The following is a 21,177-nucleotide window of genomic DNA, read 5'->3' on the forward strand; positions in this document are numbered from 1 at the left end:
TGTAATATCAAACTCTAACTAGATAGATAGTTCTAAAATATAAAATTTTTAATTAAACAAAACTTAAACCTTCATCTGTCAAATATACCGATCCATAGCGGAATGGACTAGATACGTCGATTTATTGTGTTAATGGGTTAGCAAAAAAATCTATATAGTTGTTCAGGCAATAAAAAATTTTTACCGGAGAAGTCCAGGCGTGAGAAAACCGTTGGAGAGGGAGGCGTTGTCGTGGATCCCAAATCGAGGCCAGAAAGGTAGCGGGTCGCCGCAGGGAGGCGTTGGAGAGGGAGTGGCCGACGCTTCTTCTGCTAAGGATCCTTGCGGCAGGAGATGGCTGGCGAGAAGCGGCTCGCGGCAGGAGATGGCGCTTCAAGAGAGGAAGGAGATCGCGGCAGGAGATGGCGAAGAGAGGGAGAGGGAGGTTTGGGAAAGTGCGATCGCGACAGGCGATGGCGAAGAGAGGGAGAGGGAGAGCTCGCGAATCGCGATTTCTGCTAGGGCTCGCGTCGGGCTCGCGGGGGTGCTTCTGCTAGGGCTCACAGTGAGGAGGTTTGGGAAAGTGAGTTTTGCCTAAACCCTTTACGCGTCTCACGCCACTGGAATGACGTGGACGAGCACCGCACGAAACCGCAGCAAAACTGCCGCAGGCTATCCTCTCTGTATATATATATATATATATATATATATATATATATATATATATATATATATATAATCTTTTATTAAGATGTTAAATCTTCCTTTAAATTATTTAATTAAATAGTCTTAATTAATACTATTTAATCTATGCATGAACACTTTTAAATAAAAAAACTTTTATACTCTTTCAACGTGAACATTAAAAAAAACTAATGCTTTCTTTTTTTTTTTTAATCATAATACCGTTTTTTTTAAAAAAAAAAAAACTTTCATATTGTTTCAATTTTTTTTTTATATATGAAACTGTATTTCGTCACGTTGAAACAGTATTTTTTTATTTATTTTTTATGTGACAATAATATTACTTTACGAAATCATGCAATCGATTAAATTCATCTATTAAAGATAAACTCACGATTAAAAAATAATATTCAATCGATTATCAAAAAATTATAATTGATTAAAAATAAACTTAATTAATTACTAATTAATTCCATCACGAGTTTATATTGGAAATTGATAAAAAAAAAATTCTTAATCAATTCCTATTAATTCTATTCGATATTTCACGCTTGATAATTAATTGATAATCGATTGGCTGATCAAATCAATCGATTAAACCATCGCTATATGAAAGATCAAATCTTTTTAGGTTTTCTATATAAAAATTTGGACGATCAAATACTTTTTATACTAGTAAAACATAATTCAGCATAAAATCCAAAAGATCGATAAAAAATTAAACTTTAAACCATGAAATCAATGAAACAAAGCTGTAGCTCTGATACCAATTGATAGTTTTTGTAAAACTTAAGTCACATGTATTCTAAGAACCATATAAATATTCACATATAAGAAATAAAAGAACATATGAATTTCATCAATTAAACATGACATAAGAAAAATAAATATATAAACATAATAGATAAAGAACTTAATTAAAGAATCATATCCTTGTCTTTAGCGTCGTTAACTTAATTTTTTGGAAAAAAATACAACGGAAAAGAAAATCTTCCAAGAGACTTAAGGGATGACAGCGCCGTAAAACTTCTTATCAATGGAGAACAAAAAATTAAGTCAAGATTATTCACTAAGCCCCTAGGCACCAACCCTATATATAGTGAACAACTATTATTAGCCCATAAGTAATAATAGACGCAGAATTATAAGTCCATATATATACTAAATATCTATTATCAGCAGATAAATGACAATAAATGTGGCCAATGTATCAATTAAAATTAGATTAATTAAAAACATACTTATTTACAGTAGGTTCTTGGATACAATAAACAAAACTCAACCAGAACTCACCAATCCAAATTAAAAAAAAAAAAAAAAAAGACATTGACACTGGTCTTTGTTTCACTTCAGCTGATCTGTAAATTGTTTTGAGATAGGCCGACTAATAACATTCAACTAAGAGATTTTTTTGTAAGCCAATAATCTCCATCTTGACGCAACAAAATCAATCAAAAATTTCTTGAGCTTCAATAATGCTGTGTTGACTGGAACAAAACAGTTTAAATGAGCAGAGGAAGAACACCAAAGCAAAAGCCTGAAAAGAAAAAGCAACTATTTAAGCTTACTGTTCGTCCTTTGTGACCCGATAATATTTCTCAGCATGCTGGCGCTGACCGATCAGCTGAGCAAATCTTTCATCATGTGTAATGACTATCAACTGAAAGTTCTCTTGACCCTTCCGATCTTCCATGATTCTGAGAATCAAGCAATGATTGAGTTTAATAGTGTGGCAACTTATCATTGGCATAACTACTATTGCTTCCGTGATGATAAATTACCTAACGAGAGCAGCGGCTAGACTTTCTGCGTTTGGCCCATCCAAGTTGGTGGTTGGCTCATCCAGTGCAAGTATTCCACAATTTAGACAAAATGTTTCAGCGAGCGCCAATCTTATGATAAGAGAAGCAAGAACCTGAAAAATCAACATAAGATGCACAAAATTATCCTAATTGTCAAATTAGACAAAATGAAACATAGTTATGCAATTGATGAATACTAGTATATTTCTTTCCCAAACTTATCAATCAGTGATCAAATTTGACCTCTATAAAACAATATACAAAAACAGAAATAACAAAGCAAAATAAAAGAAATCACCTTTTGACCAGCACTGCACCTTCCCCTCATCTCAAGCTCGGTTTCACCAGTCTGCATCAGGACCTGAATAATCACCACAGATTAGAATTGTTGCTTAATCTTTTAATTAATATTATTGTCCTTACTCTGTAGCTGTATGACCGGCTCCCAGCACCTTCCGAATCAGAGTGGATACTAATGTAATCTATATCCTGGCCCCTATATGTTTGCTGCCATAATTCTTTTATGATCTTATTTATTTCCTCCATTTTCATTGTATGAAAACGCATGAGTGCCCTGGTGACAGAAAATAATTTATCATCAAGGAAGCCAGCGCTACGGAAAAAAAAAATACAGGCACAGCAATAGGAGGGAACTAAAATTCTAATTTCTTTCATTGTGCAAAACGTTTGGCACAGAGAGGCGTGGCATGCAACTGCAGTTGAACAAATGTATCATAGAGAACGAGAAAATAGTCAAAGATCAAACTGTCAAGAGGAGATGCATTGCATGTCGTTAAACATTACAAAAGGGAAAACATCCAAGGCATTGCAAATGATAAGCCTGAGTTGGATTATCACATTAACATCTGTCTTCCTTACATAGAATGACAAGTTCATTGAGTATTTTCTGATGGGCAGGTGTCATGTTTAAGCCATCCATGTAGCTGCATATCCATATCCAGTGGTGCAAACCTCAAAAGGGTGATATGCTTTGTTGATGTTATTAGGTAATTGGATTAATATGCACTTTATAAAAGATTAAACAGCCATAAAGAGCACAAGCAAATTCTTTATTGCTTCAATCATCAATTGGCTCAGCCAGTCTATATAAATCTATTAGACTTGACCATACTTTCAAAAAGTCCATGCAGTTGTGCATACCAACAATATGAGCTTCAGTGCATCATATATCCATGTGCAATCAAATATTTCTTTCATCTTCAATTTGGCAGCCCAAAGTCCAATCCAACAGTTTACAACATAGTTTATGAATACTGAAAGAAGAAGAGTCAGATGACAGGTTTAATTTATCTTTAATGCTGTCTTTACTTAGGAAGGGAACCAAATAAATGGATGGGAGGAGGAAAGGCAGTCTTATCTACTTCGGTGGTAGAAGAACAAAAAGGGGAGAAAAGGAACAATTTGAAACTTCTTTCCTTACCTTTCTTTCCTTCCAAAAGTGGGTGGAAGAGGAAAGGAAAAAAAGGAAAGCGCTGAAAAGACCTGCTTAACCCTGCATGTTTTGGGAATGACAAAAATTGAAAGGTTTAACCAATATTCTAAGTTTAGAACCTTGGTTACTATACAAGGAAATGATTAAGTTTATGATTCCATTCCTCTCTTTTCAAGGAGACAAAACAAAGGAAATTTCTCCCCTCCCTTCCTTCCTCTCTTCCCTTCCAACACTCTTTTTCTTTCTTTCCCTTCTTCCTCCTCTCCAACAGACACAAGCTAATTATAAACTATTCATGAGTGCAAACGAATGACATTAAGTGATTCAGAACAAACGGATGTTGCATCTAGGTGAAGTTTTACATAAAATTTAGTAGCAAAAGTTTTGAATGCTAATGAACAGCCGAGGAAAAATAACAAATCATTTATAATATATCATATAAACTAATAATGCAAAAGTTAGTTTAGAGAGGGAGTAAGTGGGATAACTGAACTTTATTACTATGTTCATAAATATCAGAATTGTATGATTCACAATTCAAATGGCACAATTTAATTGGACTTGCACCCAAAACGATTCAAACCATATAGGTGAATCATTTGTGTCAAAAATCGGTCTCACTCAATACAATTCCAACTTGATTCAATGTCAATCAACTGATTCTTGAACTTATCCATTAATTAAATGTAATTGGGTAAATAATTTGTTCCGCACAATTAATTTAGGCTTTGAAAAATATCATGGGTTACTCTATTTGATGATTCATCTTTGATCCTTCACACATCGTATTGTCTTAAACTCTTTGCTTAACGTGGAAAAGAGAAAATCTCTCTATCTTATCGTTAACATGTTTACATGTAGGTATTTATATATATAAGGAGAGAAGAAAAATCAATCTCAATCTCTACCGTCAAGGGAATACAATCAAAATCAATCTCAATTCCAATAATCAAGAGAATCCAAATCAAGTATAATCTCCACAATCAAGGGAATCTTCAGAAGTATTCAACACTCCCCCTCAAACTGGAGAATATAGATCATATGCACCAAGATTGTTACATATATAGTCAATTCGGAGACCTCTTAGTGACTTAGTGAATATATCTACTAGTTGATCATGTGAATTGACAAAGCTAGTAGATATTTCGCCATATATGACACTCTCTCACAAAATGATAGTCAACTTCAATATGCTTTATCCTGTCATAAAAAACTGAGTTCGAGGCGATATGCATGGTCGCCTGGTTGTCACATATAAGTGATACTTGTGTAACCTCTCCAAACCTTAGTTCCTAAAGTAACTATTTTAGCCATGTAAGCTCTTGACTAGCTATGGCCATAGCTCGATTCTCTGCCTCTGCACTGGATCTTGTCACAACATTCTGTTTTTGGTTTTTTCAAAAAATAAGATTATCTCCGACAAATATACAAAACCTATAAGTGGATCTTCTATCAGTGGGAGATCCTATCCAATCTACATCAGAATATCCTACAACTCAAGTATGTCCTTTGTCTTCATACAAAAGACCCTTTCCTGGTGCACCTCTGATATATCGAATAATGCGAGTCACAACATCACAATGTTCCTTGGATGGAGAGTTAAGAAACTGACTTACTACACTTACTGCAAACGAGATATCCGGACGAGGAACAATAAAATAGCTTAGTTTCCCTACTAATCGTCTGTACCGTTCAGGATCTGGAAGAGGTTCCCCCTGATTTAGTAAGAGCTTGACATTAAGATCCATGGGATTGTTGACTGTCTTTGATTTTAACATTTCTGTTCCTTCCAAAATATCCATTGCATACTTCCTTTGGGATATGATGATCTCATCTTTAGACTGTGCAACTTCTATCCCCAAGAAATATTTAAATTTGTCGAGATCCTTTGTCTGGAAATGTTTGAAAGATGTTTTACTGTGAAATCCTGATATGATCACTACCTGCGATGATGATATCATTAACATAAACCATTAAGTAAATGCAACTAGTAGATGAGTGGCGATAAAAGACAGAATGGTCAGTCTCGCTCCGAGCCATGCCAAACTGTTGAATTACAGTACTAAATCTACCGAACCATGCCCTGAGTGACTGCTTGAGGCCATATAAAGATTTTCACAGGCGACATACAAGACCAGAAGACTCCCCCTGAGCAACAAAACACGAAGGTTGCTCCATGTAGACCTCCTCGAGAAGGTCACCGTGCAAGAATGCATTTTTGATATCCAACTAATAAAGAGACCAATGTTGAATCGCAGCAATGGACAGGAAAAGGCGCACAGAAGATATCTTGACAATAGGAGAAAAAGTGTCCCATAATCCAATCCAAAGATCTGAGTATAGCCTTGAGTGACGAGGCAAGCCTTAAGTCGGTCAACCATGCTGTATGGACCAACTTTCACAGTCTGCATTCGTCGACAGCCAACAACTAACTTCCCAGGTGGTAGAGGAATGAGGTCCCAAGTCCCACTGCACTGCAAGACACACATTTCATCAAGCATAGCCTGTTTCCATCCTGGATGGGCAAAAGGCATCACCTGCAGTCTTTGGAAGAGAAACAGACGACAAGGAAGAAAGACAAAAAAAGTAGGAAGCAGAAAGACGATGATAACTCAAGGAAATATAATGAGAAGGATTACGAGTGGAACGCATACCTTTCCAAAGTGCAATGGAAATATTAGACTCAGGAGATGGGAATGGAGAAAGAGGCAAAGGACTCAGCTCCAAAGGTGTGTCTATGGCAGTGTCAATGATGGGTGATGGCAAAGCAGGGCAAGGACGACGCCAATAAACCTGCAAAGGAGGAGATGGGGCTGGAGGTAGTAGAGACGCCCCCGGAGATAAAAGACAGTCACTAGTGCAGACGGAGGAGAGAACTTGGATGGAGATGCGTGAGGCTTAAAAAAAAAAAAGGGAACCGAATCAAAGAGACAAAGTACCGACGGAGAGTATGAGAATAACACTTATACCCTTTCTGAGACCGGAGGTATCCAAGGAAGACACTTATAATACCGGGGAGAGAGTTTGTCAATGTCAGGATCAAGAGTATGAGCAAAACATATAGAACCAAAGACCCTAGGTGGTAAAGGATGAAGAGATTGATGAGGATAAATTACATGATAAGGTAATGTACCCTGGAGAATTGAGGAAGGCATGCGATTGATGAGATAACGCGCAGTAAGTACAGCGTCGCCACAAAACTGATGAGGAACGTGAGAGTGGAGAAGAAGAGTCCGGGTGGTCTCGAGGAGATGACGATTCTTACATTCTGCAACCCCATTCTGTTGAGGGATATGAAGGCAAGACGTGGGATGCAACACACTGTGAGATGCCAAGAAGATACGAAACTGAGTAGATAGATACTCACGTGCATTATCATTTTGCAAAGTTCGAAGAGAAATACCAAATTGAGTTTTGATTTTATGGAAAAAAATTGAAAAATAAAAAACAATTCTGAACGATCCTTCATCAGATATAACCAAGTGCAACGAGAAAAATCGTCTACAAAAGTAACAAAATATCGTGATCCCAATGTAGAAGAAATATGACTCGGATCCCAAACATCAGAATGAACCAAAGAAAAAAGGGGCATAACCCGACTCAATACGAGGAGAAAAAGAACTATGAACATGCTTTCCTAATTGGCATGACTCACAAGACAAAGACTCTTAAGTGAGAAAGACTAGGATGTAATTGCTTCAACTTATCCAGACCTGGATGTCCCAACTGAGCATGAATAAGAAGTGGATATGTCACCGCTGAACCAACAAGAGAGGGTTGTTGAAGCCTGTATAGGCCATGAGACTCACATCCGAAGCCAATCATCCTCCCCGTACTCCGGTATTGTAGGGAAACAAAAGCTTTAGTAAAAAAGATGACACAATCAAAGGCCCGAGTAACTGAGTTGGCTTATAGAAAATAAATTAAAGGGAGCTCCGGAGGAATAAAGAACATTATGAATAGAAAGAGATGGGGAAGAATGAGCAATGCCAACACCTGGGACTGAGTTTGGGAACCATTGGCCATGGTGACAAAGGGTAAATAACCGGAAGTAGAGAAAGAAGAAAAAAAGGATTTATTACCAGTGATATAATCGTAGCCGTCAAGAACCCAAGGACCTGAAGAGCGAGATATGCCAACAAAGGAATTACCAGTGTGTGCGACGACAGCAATGGAATCCGAAGCCTGATGATTCTCATACCATTTCAGAAAGTCATCATAGGAAGGTGGTGGGGTCAGATCCGGTGGCAATTGTGCAGCGGAAGCTGAAGAAGTGACAGAACTCTGAGCGATCTGAGCAACACGAAGAGGTTAACCATGGAGACTCCAACACTTATTAATCGTGTGTCCTGGTCGATGGCAGTGATCACACCAAGGACATCCTTTGCCACCCTTACGAGGTGGAGGTCTATTGTTGTTTCGAAAGACCAAAGTTGACGAGTTAACAGGAATAGAAGAAGGCAACGACAAGACTTTGGCAGAGACACGGAGCAGAATTGCTCAAGTACTGTCCATGGTAGCTTCTATAGGGCTGCCCAGGATCTGATCACGAACATGAGAATAATCTGTGGGCAGATCATATAAAGCCAAAGACAAAAAATTTCTTCCGATTTTCAAGCTCCGCAACAAGAGTGGCCGCAAGTGGAAGTAGTTCATTAAAGTCACAAAGAAGACAAGAGATTGAACCTAGATAGATAGACATTGAATCCTTAACCTGATGGGCATTGAGGATGGTCATGAGATCTTCACATACCTGATAGAGTCGTCGAGAGGTATTTGTAAAGAGTTGTTGAGCCTGTGTCTAAACAGAGTTACAGGTTTTGTGAGTGCGGAAGACATCCCTAAGAGATGAATGGATGTGGCTCGGATAATGCAACACAACTGGGTGTCAACCTTTTTCCATAAAGGACGATCGGCAACTTGAACATCCTCTTTGGTGTGAGTGAGATGTGTCTCATAACCCTGTCCAACAAGCCAAAGCTCAATGTGAGTAGCCCAAGAAGAGTAGTTCTTACTATCCAACTGCTCGGAAGAGAGTGGTGCAGTGATATGGTTGGTAAATATTAAAATATCCGATTTTGGAGTGTCGGAGAAAGCCATTGATCAGCTCGGTGAAAGAGGGTACACGGCGAAAAAAGGCTTGAGCGTTGCAAGAAGATAGGTGAGGACGGTGGAATTGCAGGAAGAATAATCCCTACCGTCGCCAAACTGCTGATCTCTCAAGCTTCTCTCCGTCGTCGGACAGTAAGAGAGGACAAAGGACGGTGTGCTCATGACATAGGAAAATACCGACATCAGTTCGCGAAGAGGAGAGGAGGGCGACAATGTCGGGCGATGCTGCAGCACAAGGAACGGCGGTGCAGAAAAAAAAAATAGGGTTTATCTTTCAACCTCGCTCTGATATCATGTGGAAAAGAGATAATCTCTGTATCTTATCATTAATATGTTTACATGTAGTATTTATATACATAAGGAGAGAAGAAAAATCCATCTTAATCCCTATAGTCAAGGGAATACAATCAAGATCAATCTCAATCCCAATAATCAAGGGAATCTAAATCAATCATCATCCCTACAATCAAGGGAATCTTCAGAAGTATTCAACACTTACCAAAGGTTACTTCTTCGATGGCGGCTTATTGTCTATGACCCTTTGTTAATCAAATGTTGTTTCCTCAACTGTGGCTCGTTACCCTGAACCATCAATGAACATCTCTCAAACGATCAGAGTTGTTTGAAGCTTTAGTGGCTTCTTCCTGATGCATCTTGAACCAAAGGACATATTTGAACACCTGTCCTCAATAATCAATCATTAACAAGAGGATGCCGACACTGGCGTTTGTATTCCTTGAGCTCCCTTAGTAATCAACGTTGATTAGAGGAAGTCTCTTGGCTCTCATGCTCAGCAACATTAATCGATGTCTATATTCCACGAGCATCTTCCACCATAGAATGCCACCCCTCCATAGACAACAACCCTCCCTTATTCTTCAAGCCTCTTCAACAATAAGATGTCCATATCTCCCAGCCCTCATCCTTAGCAACTGACGTTGATGACTAGCTAACCTGTTACCCAAGACATTAAGGTCTCTTTCCTTGGTAAGTACAACTATTAAGAAAAATGTTGAAGATGAAAAAGAAAAAAATTGCTATGCCTTCAACACGAGGATGATGACATCTCAAATGGGAATATAGAATGATTACGACATTTCTTTTTAACGATTTTTTTTGTATATTTCAATTGTTTGTAAAGATAGATGAAAGTTTTAATCAATTATTCTAACGATATGACCTTTAGGATCTTTAATTCTATAATAAATTTTATTATTTGTTACAATGTGCTTTATTAATCATATTATCTTATAATCCAACACTTTTATAAATTTTAGAAAGGTAATTTTTTACTTAAAATATACATGAATGTTACGATTCACAATTCGATACAATATTCACAAAATCAACAAGACAACTCACACTTTGAAGCTCGATTCAACAGCCTTGATTATATTTCCTAAAAAAGATTATTAATTTTGCATATAAATTGTTGGAACTTCTTGTATAGATCACACTATAAGTACCCTAGGTGGTTAATAGTTCTGATGTGAGTTCAACACAGATTAAGTTAGACCTTGTACAGGGACTTAGGGAAACACACAAGCATCCGAAACCGCAAAAGACGCAAGCGGTCGTGAAGGATTGCAAGGAAAGGAGTTGACAGGTTTAGTACATCCGATAGACGATAATCTACGGAAGAGTACTCCGGTGGAACGAGAAGGATGCACGAGATGCATCTGAGAGACAGAAGCTAGAAGACTGCTCGAGAAGAACGGAATTGAGTTGAGATAAGCTCAATTCCAAGATGCAATCACCCATTGGAAAAAAATCCAGGCACCTGGAACGTTTCCAAGTGCCCGAAAAGCGCTCGGATGTCGTGGCCACATCAGCAGAGCCGTTGCGAAAATGGATCAAGACGACGTCCACATCAGCAAACTCCATGTGCCCAAATCACTTCCAAGCATCCAAAATACGTGAAGTCAACCAGAGCCGTTAGCAAACCGTTGCCAAAGTGGATTGAGTTCGACGAGTCCAGGCACCCGAACTTTAACTGTTGGTCGGTATTTACCCCTCCCCTCTAACGATCCAAATCATAATTTGTAGAATCGCGATCCTAGGCAAAATCGATTTAGGGTCAGGATCGAATCGGTTGGGATCGGATCGTAAAATCGTACGATCCTACCAAAAACCCTTAATATCTTATCATACATGATTAATAATTAGAAAAAATATCTAAAAAACTCATTTACACATAAATAGATAACTAATTTGCATATATATGCAATTATTTACACTCAGCACCTCATTTTACATTACTATATGTACAAATTTAAATTAACTAGTAATTTAACTACCATTCTCGCATAGTAATAATATTTATATTTTCATATCATAAAATGAAAGAATATAAAATTTTTATTAACACAATAATAATAACACATTCAACGGTAAAAATATTTCCTTAGTTTATAAGATGATCAAATTTAAAGGTCAACAAAGCACCTAACGTTCATAACAGAAGTTATTGAATCCTTTGATTCAAATATGAACGTTGGAAATAATCTTCTAAACACTAGTTGATGCCACACAATACTAGATAATAGGTATCCAAAAACTCATCATTTTGGGAAAAAGAAATGACAGAATATTATTGATAAAAAAACTAATTCAAAAATAATTAAACATATGCTTAAATAATTTAAAACCCTAATAAGGCAAAAAAATAATTAAAAAAAAAAGATAAAATCTTCTGGACATCCAAAAAGGATTTAAATGATATTTTTTGGGTTTGAAATAGAGTAGCTAAGGATAAACTTTGAAATTTATTAAAGATCTCTGAACGAGATTTGATTTGATATATTATAGGCCCCGTGATTCAATCTGAGTCAAAAGTTATGACTTCTCAAAGCTTCCACCGATCCTACCAATTCTACCAATCCTACTACGATCCTACTGCAAAAATCGATTATGCGCGATCCTAGATCAATTTTGGGTTTCCGGATCGTACGATCTGGATTGCGATTTTGCAAACCATGATCCAAACCGCTTCCACTACGCCAACAATTGATATCAGAGCTCGAACCGCTAGAAGGACTAATCGTCGATTGTGCAATAAGAGGGGATCAAGAAAATAGCTAGATCAAACATCCATCCACCTAAATTCGAGGGTGAGTTCACAATATGAAAAAAGAAAATGAAGGTATTTTTTAAAACTAATTTTGATATTATACTTTATATAAAGCATGGTTTCAAAGTGCCCATAAACAAGGATGCTGAAGAAATCGAGGAAAAACTATCGACCAACGAGACGAGTTCATGGCTAATGGTAAGGCTGAGTTTCACTTGCTAAGTGTACCACTAGCGCAAGAACTCAACCAGATTGACGCCTACGACTCTGCCAAAGTTCTTTGGAAAAAGTTTATGGAACTCCATGAAGGCAAGTTAAAAGAGATCCTCACTAGTCTCAGCAACCTCAGAGAAATAATCACAAATCAAGATCTGCACTCAATGCATTTCCAAGAACTCGAGAATGGATATTGATAGTAGACTCCTACTATATTTCAAAAAATCTCGAGATAAGCAGTTTAAACGAATTATTTTCCACTATGGAATTACACGAATCTAGATGTGCAGGTATGAAAAAAATAGGAATGACGAACCACAATATCGCTATAAATGCAAAGAAGAGCGAATCAGAATCAGACACATCTTTGGACGAAGATGATGAAGCTTATCAGGTAAGGAAGATGAACAAATTTTTTAATCTAACAAGTTTGATAAGAAACATGGCTCAAGACTACTAAGAAGAAAGGAGAAAAGGAAAGTAAGGTGCTTCAATTGTGACAAGGAAGGTCACATCAAGGACAATTGCCCCAAGGTCGAGAAAAAGAACAAAGAAAAGGCCAAGGACAAGAAGCCTACAAGACAAATACAAGAATTTAAAAGCAACTTGAGACGATTCCTTAAAAGATTCAGAGTCAGAATAAATAGCGGGGCTTGCAAAAAAAGATGACTACTCATCAACCGCATAAAGCAATAGTGCAGGGGCGCCTCAATCAACGAATCTAACACGGTAAGTGAGGCAAGACTTCTACCCTTAGATCAGCTTTATGATGCGATTAAAATGTTTCCTAGCTCATTGTGTAAATTAAGAACTAAGCATAAAGAATTGAAGAAAGTTAAATTAGACAATTCAAGCTCAAAAGAAGAATATGAGAGATTGTCAAATGAAAACTTAAGATTAATGGATCAAATTGATTCAAATAATTTTAATTTATTAAAGAACCAAAGAAAAAAAAGTTGGAAGGGAAGAACCAAAATATAATTTTCAAAATTCTAGGGGCTCAAGTAGAAAAGTATCAAAATATTTTATCATTCAAAAATATTTGATAAATCAAGTAATTTATTTTGCTTTGCTACTTTCAACTATTTGTTGCTTCTTTTTATTTTATCTCTAACTTAATCTGTGTTGATTCACATCAAAAAGGAGGAGATTGTAAATACCTCAAGTGGTTAAGCCACAGTTCTGATATGAGTTCAACACAGATTAAGTTAGACCCTGTGAATTTAAGTTGTGTGTCCAAGTGTATAGGGACCTAGGGGAACACATAAGCATCCGAGATGGCAGAAGACGCAAGCGGTTGTGAAGGGTTTCAAGGAAAGGAGTCGACAGGCTTAGTGCATCTGATAGACGAGAAGCTGCGGAAGAGTACTATGATGGAACGAGGACGCACGAGATGCATATGAGAGAATTGAGTTGGGGTGAGCTTAATTCCGCGATGCAATCACCCAGACAATTGGAAAAGAAAATGATCAACTCCACAAGTTGACCATTCCAGTGCCCGGAACAAATTCAGGCACTCGAATGTCGTGGCCACGTCAACAGAACCGCTGTCGAAACAGATCAGGACGACGTACACGTCAGCCAACTCTAGGCGCCCAAATCACTTCCAAGCACCCAGAATGCATGAAGTCATAGCAAACCATTGCCAAAGTGGATCGAGTTAGACGACTCTAGGCGCCCGAAAGGTGCCACGTCAGTAAACAATCAAATCGAAGATGAAGGCTATAAATAAAGGAATAGAGCTCGAAGTTAAATAGACACACTCGAATTCACTGTTTAAGTTATTTATTTTTCGTTACAATCTACTTTTGTGCTCAACTGCTATAAGGGGCTTCTTCGCCTCTAACTTGTGTTCGAAAAAGGAATTCTAGTGAAGTTTTTCATAGTCTTGGATAATAACCTAAGGGTTGTAACCAAGTAAACTTCATGTCCTTTTTCCATTTTGTATGATTGCTTTTTACAATTAATGTGTGTGTCCTTGCTAGTTTGTTAGCAAGAGAAATAGATTAACTTTAATTACAGGTATGTTATTCACCCCTCCCCTCTAACGATTCAAACTTCTTCTGCTGCACCAACACACACTACATGCTTTGTAGAAAAATGTTAGAAACATAAATTTTGTTATAGGTGTTGCCTAGGTGGTGTTGGGGTCTTTGCATGTTGTATTCTTATGAAGTAGGTTTAAAAAAAAAAAAATTGTGATTAAAATGCATTTTTATGCATAAATTTAATGTTAAATAATCTACCGGCAAAAATGAATTCATATACATTGTGGATGCCCTTAAATATTTCATATACACTACGCAGCGACTCAATTACAAGCAACTTGCATACTTGTTCTAAAACCTTTCTTACCTCCCTTCCTAAAGAAAGGCAAACAAATTTGTGCATCAATGTTTAGTTTATATGTTCCATTCATCAGTTGTCTTAAAAGATTATATCTTATTGCCATTTGAATATTCATTATGTGATAGATATGAATTATCTTATTAGCATGTGTTGACATTGTTAACAAGAAAAATATAACTAGTTTACAGTCCAATTTAAAACTTAATAAGGGTCACATATATGTTTGCTTGCCAAAACTGCCAATGAGTCCCAAGTCCAGATGGTAAAAGATAAAGGGTTCTGTTAGGCCTAGATAGCCAACATCATATTTGTCAAAACCCATGAACATGAAACTAAATCTTATTATATGGGTCAATGGAAATAGAAAATTTATGTAGCCAAGTTCAAATAGTTGGGACAAACACAGTTTGATAATGATGAAACCAAAAGCCGTATGGGTTTTAGAGCCTCAGCTATATACAACGAAAGCATAAACTGCTTGACAGAAGTGGCACACATAATGCCAAAGCTTATTTTGGGGGAAAAAAATAGCTTCACTGACGCATGGTAAATGCACAATATGTCAGGCAAGACAAAATGCTTGTAGTTGTGATAAATTAAACATTGCCTCTACCAAAATTCTGGCGTTTGTTGGTGCATCTCACATAGTTTTGTACTTTCATTCTAATGAACTTCTGATTTAGGTAAGGCATCTCTTGTCTACAGGATACAATAACACAAGTTGTGTACATGCAATGCTAACCATGAATATCCAAGTAATTAAGTCATAAAGTTTGATAGAATTTCATTGGATAAGATTATGATGCTCCCAGAGATCCCCCATGAATTATCCACCAGAAAATTTCCAAAAAGATAAAACAAAGGTAGTTTGAGGCTTTATATCACAATATTCAAGTCCATGACAATTGGTTATATTGTCAAACACGAAGTACAAAGGAAACTAACTTATGGTGAGATCAAAGTGCTTACTTATCAAGTGCATTGTAGTATCTGTCAAGGTCCTTGTTTGCCATTTCCGTTGTCTGCAAGTAAACTGATTAGTAATGATTATAATGCACTTGAAGAATGTCAACTGAAATAACAACATCAAGAGAAATGCATACCTTAAGTTGAATCAGCTGATTGAAATATCTCTTATCAATATCATTGTATTGAGCATGTTTAAGGTCGATCTTGTACTTTGATATGTTACTTTGATAGACAGATAGGGTTCCATGACACCTGTTCATCTGTCATGTAACAGCAGAAATTTAGGATACTTGATTACTGTCATGATAAACAATTACATATAGAATTACCATTTATTTCAAGACCAATGATTTTCCTATTTGATTAAGAAGATAAAACATGATTAGCAGGAGAAATTGCACAAAAAGTGAAAATACAGCCATTAAAAGCAATGTTGTAGTAGTAACCACCATTCTTTCTTTTTTTTTTATACCATTCACAAGGTCTTATATATTCTAACGAGTCTATTACTTCAATAAACACTACCTTAATTTCATCAACTACAATCTGTAAATTATTGCTCATAGGAATATAGAACACATAATTATCATCAGTCTCACATCCTACTAAGCATTGATTAAAAATATTCTATAGAGAATTATATCAGCAGTATAAGAAATTTGCTTAACCATTTTCGGGAATCAATAAGGATTCATCCTTATGTATTTCTAATTCTTCCATTCTACAGTTCGGTAATTCAGGGCGTTCTAGTTCAGTTTTACATATTGCCCAGTTCGTAGCCTGCTCATGGATGATACTTATTCTCATTCAACTATTTTCTCTCACAGTACCTGCATTATGAAATGTTATTCTAGATACAATATATTTTATATATTTTTAGAAGCTATTCTGTTTCATTGGAAGACTCTTTTGCATGCTTCACACTATTTTCTCACAGTGCTTGTATTATGAAATGTGATTATAAATATAATACTTTTTATCTTTGTTATAAGTTTTTCTTTTCATTTGAAAGACTATTTTGCATGCTTTACACTAGAAGCAATAGATGCATTAGAGGATTGCTAGACACTGCCCATTAGTGCATTACGCGCCCATTTTTAACTTTAGATTTAAATTTTTAATATGATTTTATTGTCATCAATAAATGTATTGGATTTAATAACTCTACTATATTTATCTCTCATAATTTTAACATTTTAAAAAAATCTTAATTTTTTTTTTCATTTTTCTTCTCAATTGGTCAACCTTGAAATTGCATGGGCTCTAAGTGGCACAAAATTAATTAACCAATTGCAAAAAACACTATATGTAAAAGCTACATAACTAAATTATAAACATAGAGAATATTTTAGTTAGATTGAATTCATGGGAACAATTTACTCAAAAGCAAACAAATAAAATACAAAATAAGAACTAATCAATTTTAATAATTAAAATAATTACTTATTTGAAATAAATAAATAGTTGAACATAATTATATATGAAAATTAAATCTGAATGGCAAAATATTAAAAAGAATAAAGATATTTTAAATTAAAATAAAATAAAGAGGAAATCAAATGCACATACAAAATGTCTGTATATGGATAAATATGAGGATTAAAAAAGTTAATGAGGTGGGAATTACATGAATAAATGATAACGAGAATAACAATTGCTAGAAGTACGCAAAGTCACCCATTTAATAGTTAGCAATAATATTGACATTTTGCATGCGTAATGGGATGGTAAAGATAGATGGGCAATTAATTTGATGATAATAATACGTGGATATTTTTCAATTGGTAATTGATTCTTGAAGCTTAAATAGTTAATTAGCAACAAAGCAGGAAACTAATTTGCGCACATATTACCTCTGAAAGAAGTCTCTCCTTTGTCTGCAGATGTTTTTTAAGATCCGCTTCTAGACTGGACATACTGCCAATAGATAGTACCTTCTCCTCTAGGCTCTCAATTTCATGAGTAAGTTCATCTACATCAGCTTTTGTCTTCCTATAGTTCAAATTATCATCAATGTTTCTTTTTAGCTGATCTTGATTTCTCATTAACTCTTTACTCTTGTTCAAATCAGTTGAAATTTCCTGCTTCCTTGTGTCACATCTTTGCAGTTGTGATTCAGATAATCCGTGCCTTTCTTGCAAGTCCTTTAATTTCTCAACTTTCTTTGAGTCAAGGTATCTAAGATTAAGTATTAGACCATAGCTTATTAGTTAAAGAAACAACATAGGAAATAAAAAATGTAGATGCAAGAAAATCAAACACACTCTTTGATCCGATTATTGAGTGTCATAAGCATTTCAATGTCCTGCTGGAAACCTCTTTTATTTTCTGCATGCTCATCATATTCTCGATCAAGTTTCAATTTGAGATCTTCATAATCCTGCAATAACTTCTCTTTTTCCTTCATCAATGGAACAACGGCTTCTAACAAATGCTGAAATTTCACATAATTCAATGAAGCAGAAAGTGTCAGATAAGAGAACATACCAAACATTTATCGCTCTTTATAATTTAGATTCAGAAAACAGGAAAACAGAAATGGATAACAAAATCACTTTGTTTGTAGTTTTCAACATATACTTAAATAAAGGGAAAAGAAAACTACCGACAAGATACAAACTATATCTGACAATAGTTTATAATTGCATTTTGATGTTATACTCTTCAGCACAAGCTTTTGAGTCTCACATGTCTAACATTTCACCATCAAGGCATCAACAAGATGATTGTAATCCAGCCAATGGCGCATCTCTGCATTACATCTAGTTATTATCTTTAGTTTCCCTTGCATGAGGATCATAAGCCACATGCTATTTCTCAAAATTCCCTGTCGAATATCCATTTCAATTGAGGTAAACCGTAAATGAGAGTTTACACTATGCAGTCATGCCAAGTTAGTCTTGAGCATTTTATGACAGTATCATTCACTGGATACCCAAGTCTGCACCAGATTTCTTATCTTATTAGAAGTTTAGAACCTATTAACTCATCCAGGTCATGAGAAGATGTGATCCTCAATCAGAACAAAAAACAAAATGTTACTAATTTGAGCAGCATAATTGTTAGAAAACTAAGGACTAGAAAAGTAGTATATGTAAAAGCAGGAGAATTAAACTGCAAAATATGGAATTGTGTATAAAAGAGTTGCTTCCGTTTCTCTTCTTGAGATGTTTCTGGTCTCAATTTTTTTTGTTGCCTTGCAAGTGATGCATGGGGTCCAACTTATAAGACTTCAAGAGTGGTAAGCAGTAAATTATTGTTAGTGCATGAATTTTATGGAACTGAATTATTCAACAACAATAACAGAAAGTTACACAAAATTTGCATATCTATAACCTTATTCAAGGTCTTGGAAGCATTCAGAATTACTCAGTTATTAGTTACAGAGATGTGAATAAATTGTCTTAAGGTAAGGTTGTCAAATTGAAGTTTCTATCAAGGATCATTCAGTTTTAGAATTGCAAATTCTATCAAATCATGAAACGTAATGTTCAAATAAAAATCATATACTATGTTTAAAAGGAATTTATTTTATTCAGCTTAGTTTTGATTTCCAAAAATTTGTAAAAATAATATAATTAATAATTTTCCATTTAATCACATAACAGTATAGATGAAGTTGTTTTTGACACATAACAAGAATATATCGGTCCATATCCTACATTGATGACAATGTATAAATTATAATTTATTTTATTCCATTAGGATATGAAAAGAAATACACAATAAAAAAATTTCATCAATTGCTTTTCATATAAAAGTCATTGTCTTCATATGAAAGGCAAAAATCTCTAAGTCACTATCGATTTCACACTCACTGTCATTGTATATTAATAGGACAAGATTTGTTCTTCTTAATTCTTATTTCATGTCATATCCATCTTGGCCATCCTTGGCTTTATATCATTGTTAACTTTGATATTCCACTTCCACTTTCTCCGAGCTTTATACTTTTATCATATAACATAAGATTTATCCAATATCAAGGTTTAAAATTTCGACCCGTGCCGAGGTTTTGGTCTCAAATCGGAATGATAAGGTTTCGGTATTGTATCGTGTCGTACCGATACAGTTTCGATATTTTTTTATTTATATATAGTAATTATAAGATAAATATATTTATGGTGTATATAAAAATAAGTTGTATATTGATTTATTATAAGTTCTCAATTATTGAATAATTTAATATTATTAGAAAAAATAATTAAAAATCATTTTATTTAAACAGAATTAATATATCAATAATTCAAATTAAAATGGAACTATCTAAATAATAATAATAATAAGAATATAAATTAATACAAGATATTACTTTATATATAATAATAATTATATAAATTAACTATATATTATTTAATTAGTTATTAATTAAATAATATATATTTTAAATAGTAAAAAAATATTAACTAAAAAAATTTAAAATAAAAAAGAATATCAGAATATAAATATAATTTATTAGAATTTTTTAAAAAACATTTAGAATTTTTAAAGATTTTTTAAAAAATTTAAATGAAATTTAAAATAATAAAATATATATTAGAATATAAATAAGAATTATTATATTTTTTAAAAATTTTAAATGAAATTTAAAACATTATTTTTTCAGAATATTAATTAATAAAATTTATTAAATTTATTTTAATTTTAAATATATTTTTTATATATATTATTAGGATAATTTAATTAGGGTTTATCAAAGCCTCATCGAAATATTACGCATCCTCCTTAGGAATTATTTAAATTAATTAAATAAAATAATTAATTATTGAAAAAGAAAAAGCTCGCGGATGCGAGATCGCCCACGATCCTCGCGGGGGTGTCCAACAGCGCCAAAAGCATCCGACGACACCGGCAAGGTCGTCGAACGCTTTCGGCGACGCCTTCGGTGCCGAAGGCATTGTAGGACGCCGTCAGAGGCGTCCCGCGTCTCCTTCGGCGCTGTCGAGACGGGGACGCCTCCTGTGCCGATTTCGGCCGCCCGACAGAACGGTAAAAATCATCGCGGCACGGAACGACATTTCAACCGATGTCCAATATATTTGGTTTAACTTATTTTCTTAATCCCTTCCCCGGGACCCCGCATGGCGGAAGCTTCGTGCACCGGGCTATCCTTTTTTTTGTATTATTTTCTTAATTGGTTAGAATTTACAATCAATTGATTAGATTCTACCCTTACAATCATTGTGTATTGAAGTGACAATATTTATTTTTCTTAAATATTCTTAGATGTCAAGTTGAAGGGGAGCCTTGGTGCAACGATAAAATTATCATCATATGACCTTGGGGTCACAGATCTAAGTCGTGAAAACAACCTCTTGTAATACAAAGTTGCATACAATTGGCCAAAATGTTGTTTCATTTGAAAACCCAAATTCATTTTCTGAAACCAGCCAGAGACTAGCAAACTGAATAAAGAACACAAAGCAATCTTATTTACAACAATAATAATATTCTACCTCAAGAATGAGTCTAGGGCAACCATCGATGATTTGATGTTTATAGTTTATACAGATTCAAAATATGAACTAGGAATCTAGGACAAC

General features: G+C 35.1%; 1 protein-coding gene across 1 annotated transcript; it reads right to left on the reverse strand.

Moving 5' to 3' along the window:
* Positions 1-1,862: 1,862 nt before the first annotated feature.
* LOC122008557 (DNA repair protein RAD50-like) lies at positions 1,863-18,143 on the reverse strand. The gene is made up of 9 exons (XM_042564318.1): positions 17,899-18,143; positions 17,488-17,812; positions 15,769-15,894; positions 15,635-15,687; positions 2,889-3,039; positions 2,764-2,826; positions 2,445-2,578; positions 2,232-2,360; positions 1,863-2,150 (listed from the first exon to the last, which is right to left on the reverse strand). The coding sequence occupies exons 1-9, from the start codon at positions 18,126-18,128 to the stop codon at positions 2,111-2,113; spliced, it is 1,251 nt and encodes a 416-aa protein (XP_042420252.1). The 5' UTR covers positions 18,129-18,143; the 3' UTR covers positions 1,863-2,110.
* Between the last annotated feature and the right edge of the window lie 3,034 nt (positions 18,144-21,177).

Source organism: Zingiber officinale, chromosome 8A (assembly GCF_018446385.1).
Source record: "Zingiber officinale cultivar Zhangliang chromosome 8A, Zo_v1.1, whole genome shotgun sequence".
NCBI classification, from domain to species: domain Eukaryota; kingdom Viridiplantae; phylum Streptophyta; class Magnoliopsida; order Zingiberales; family Zingiberaceae; genus Zingiber; species Zingiber officinale.

What these genes read in the sequence shown, in the direction of transcription:
- LOC122008557 (XM_042564318.1), bottom strand. Translation starts at nt 18,128, where the DNA reads ATGTTTGGTATGTTCTCTTATCTGACACTTTCTGCTTCATTGAATTAT. An exon ending in GCCGGTCATACAGCTACAGA is followed by an intron (nt 2,827 to 2,888) that starts GTAAGGACAATA and finishes GTGATTATTCAG; the next exon opens with GTCCTGATGCAGACTGGTGA. An exon ending in CGGGTCACAAAGGACGAACA is followed by an intron (nt 2,151 to 2,231) that starts GTAAGCTTAAAT and finishes GTTTTGTTCCAG; the next exon opens with TCAACACAGCATTATTGAAG.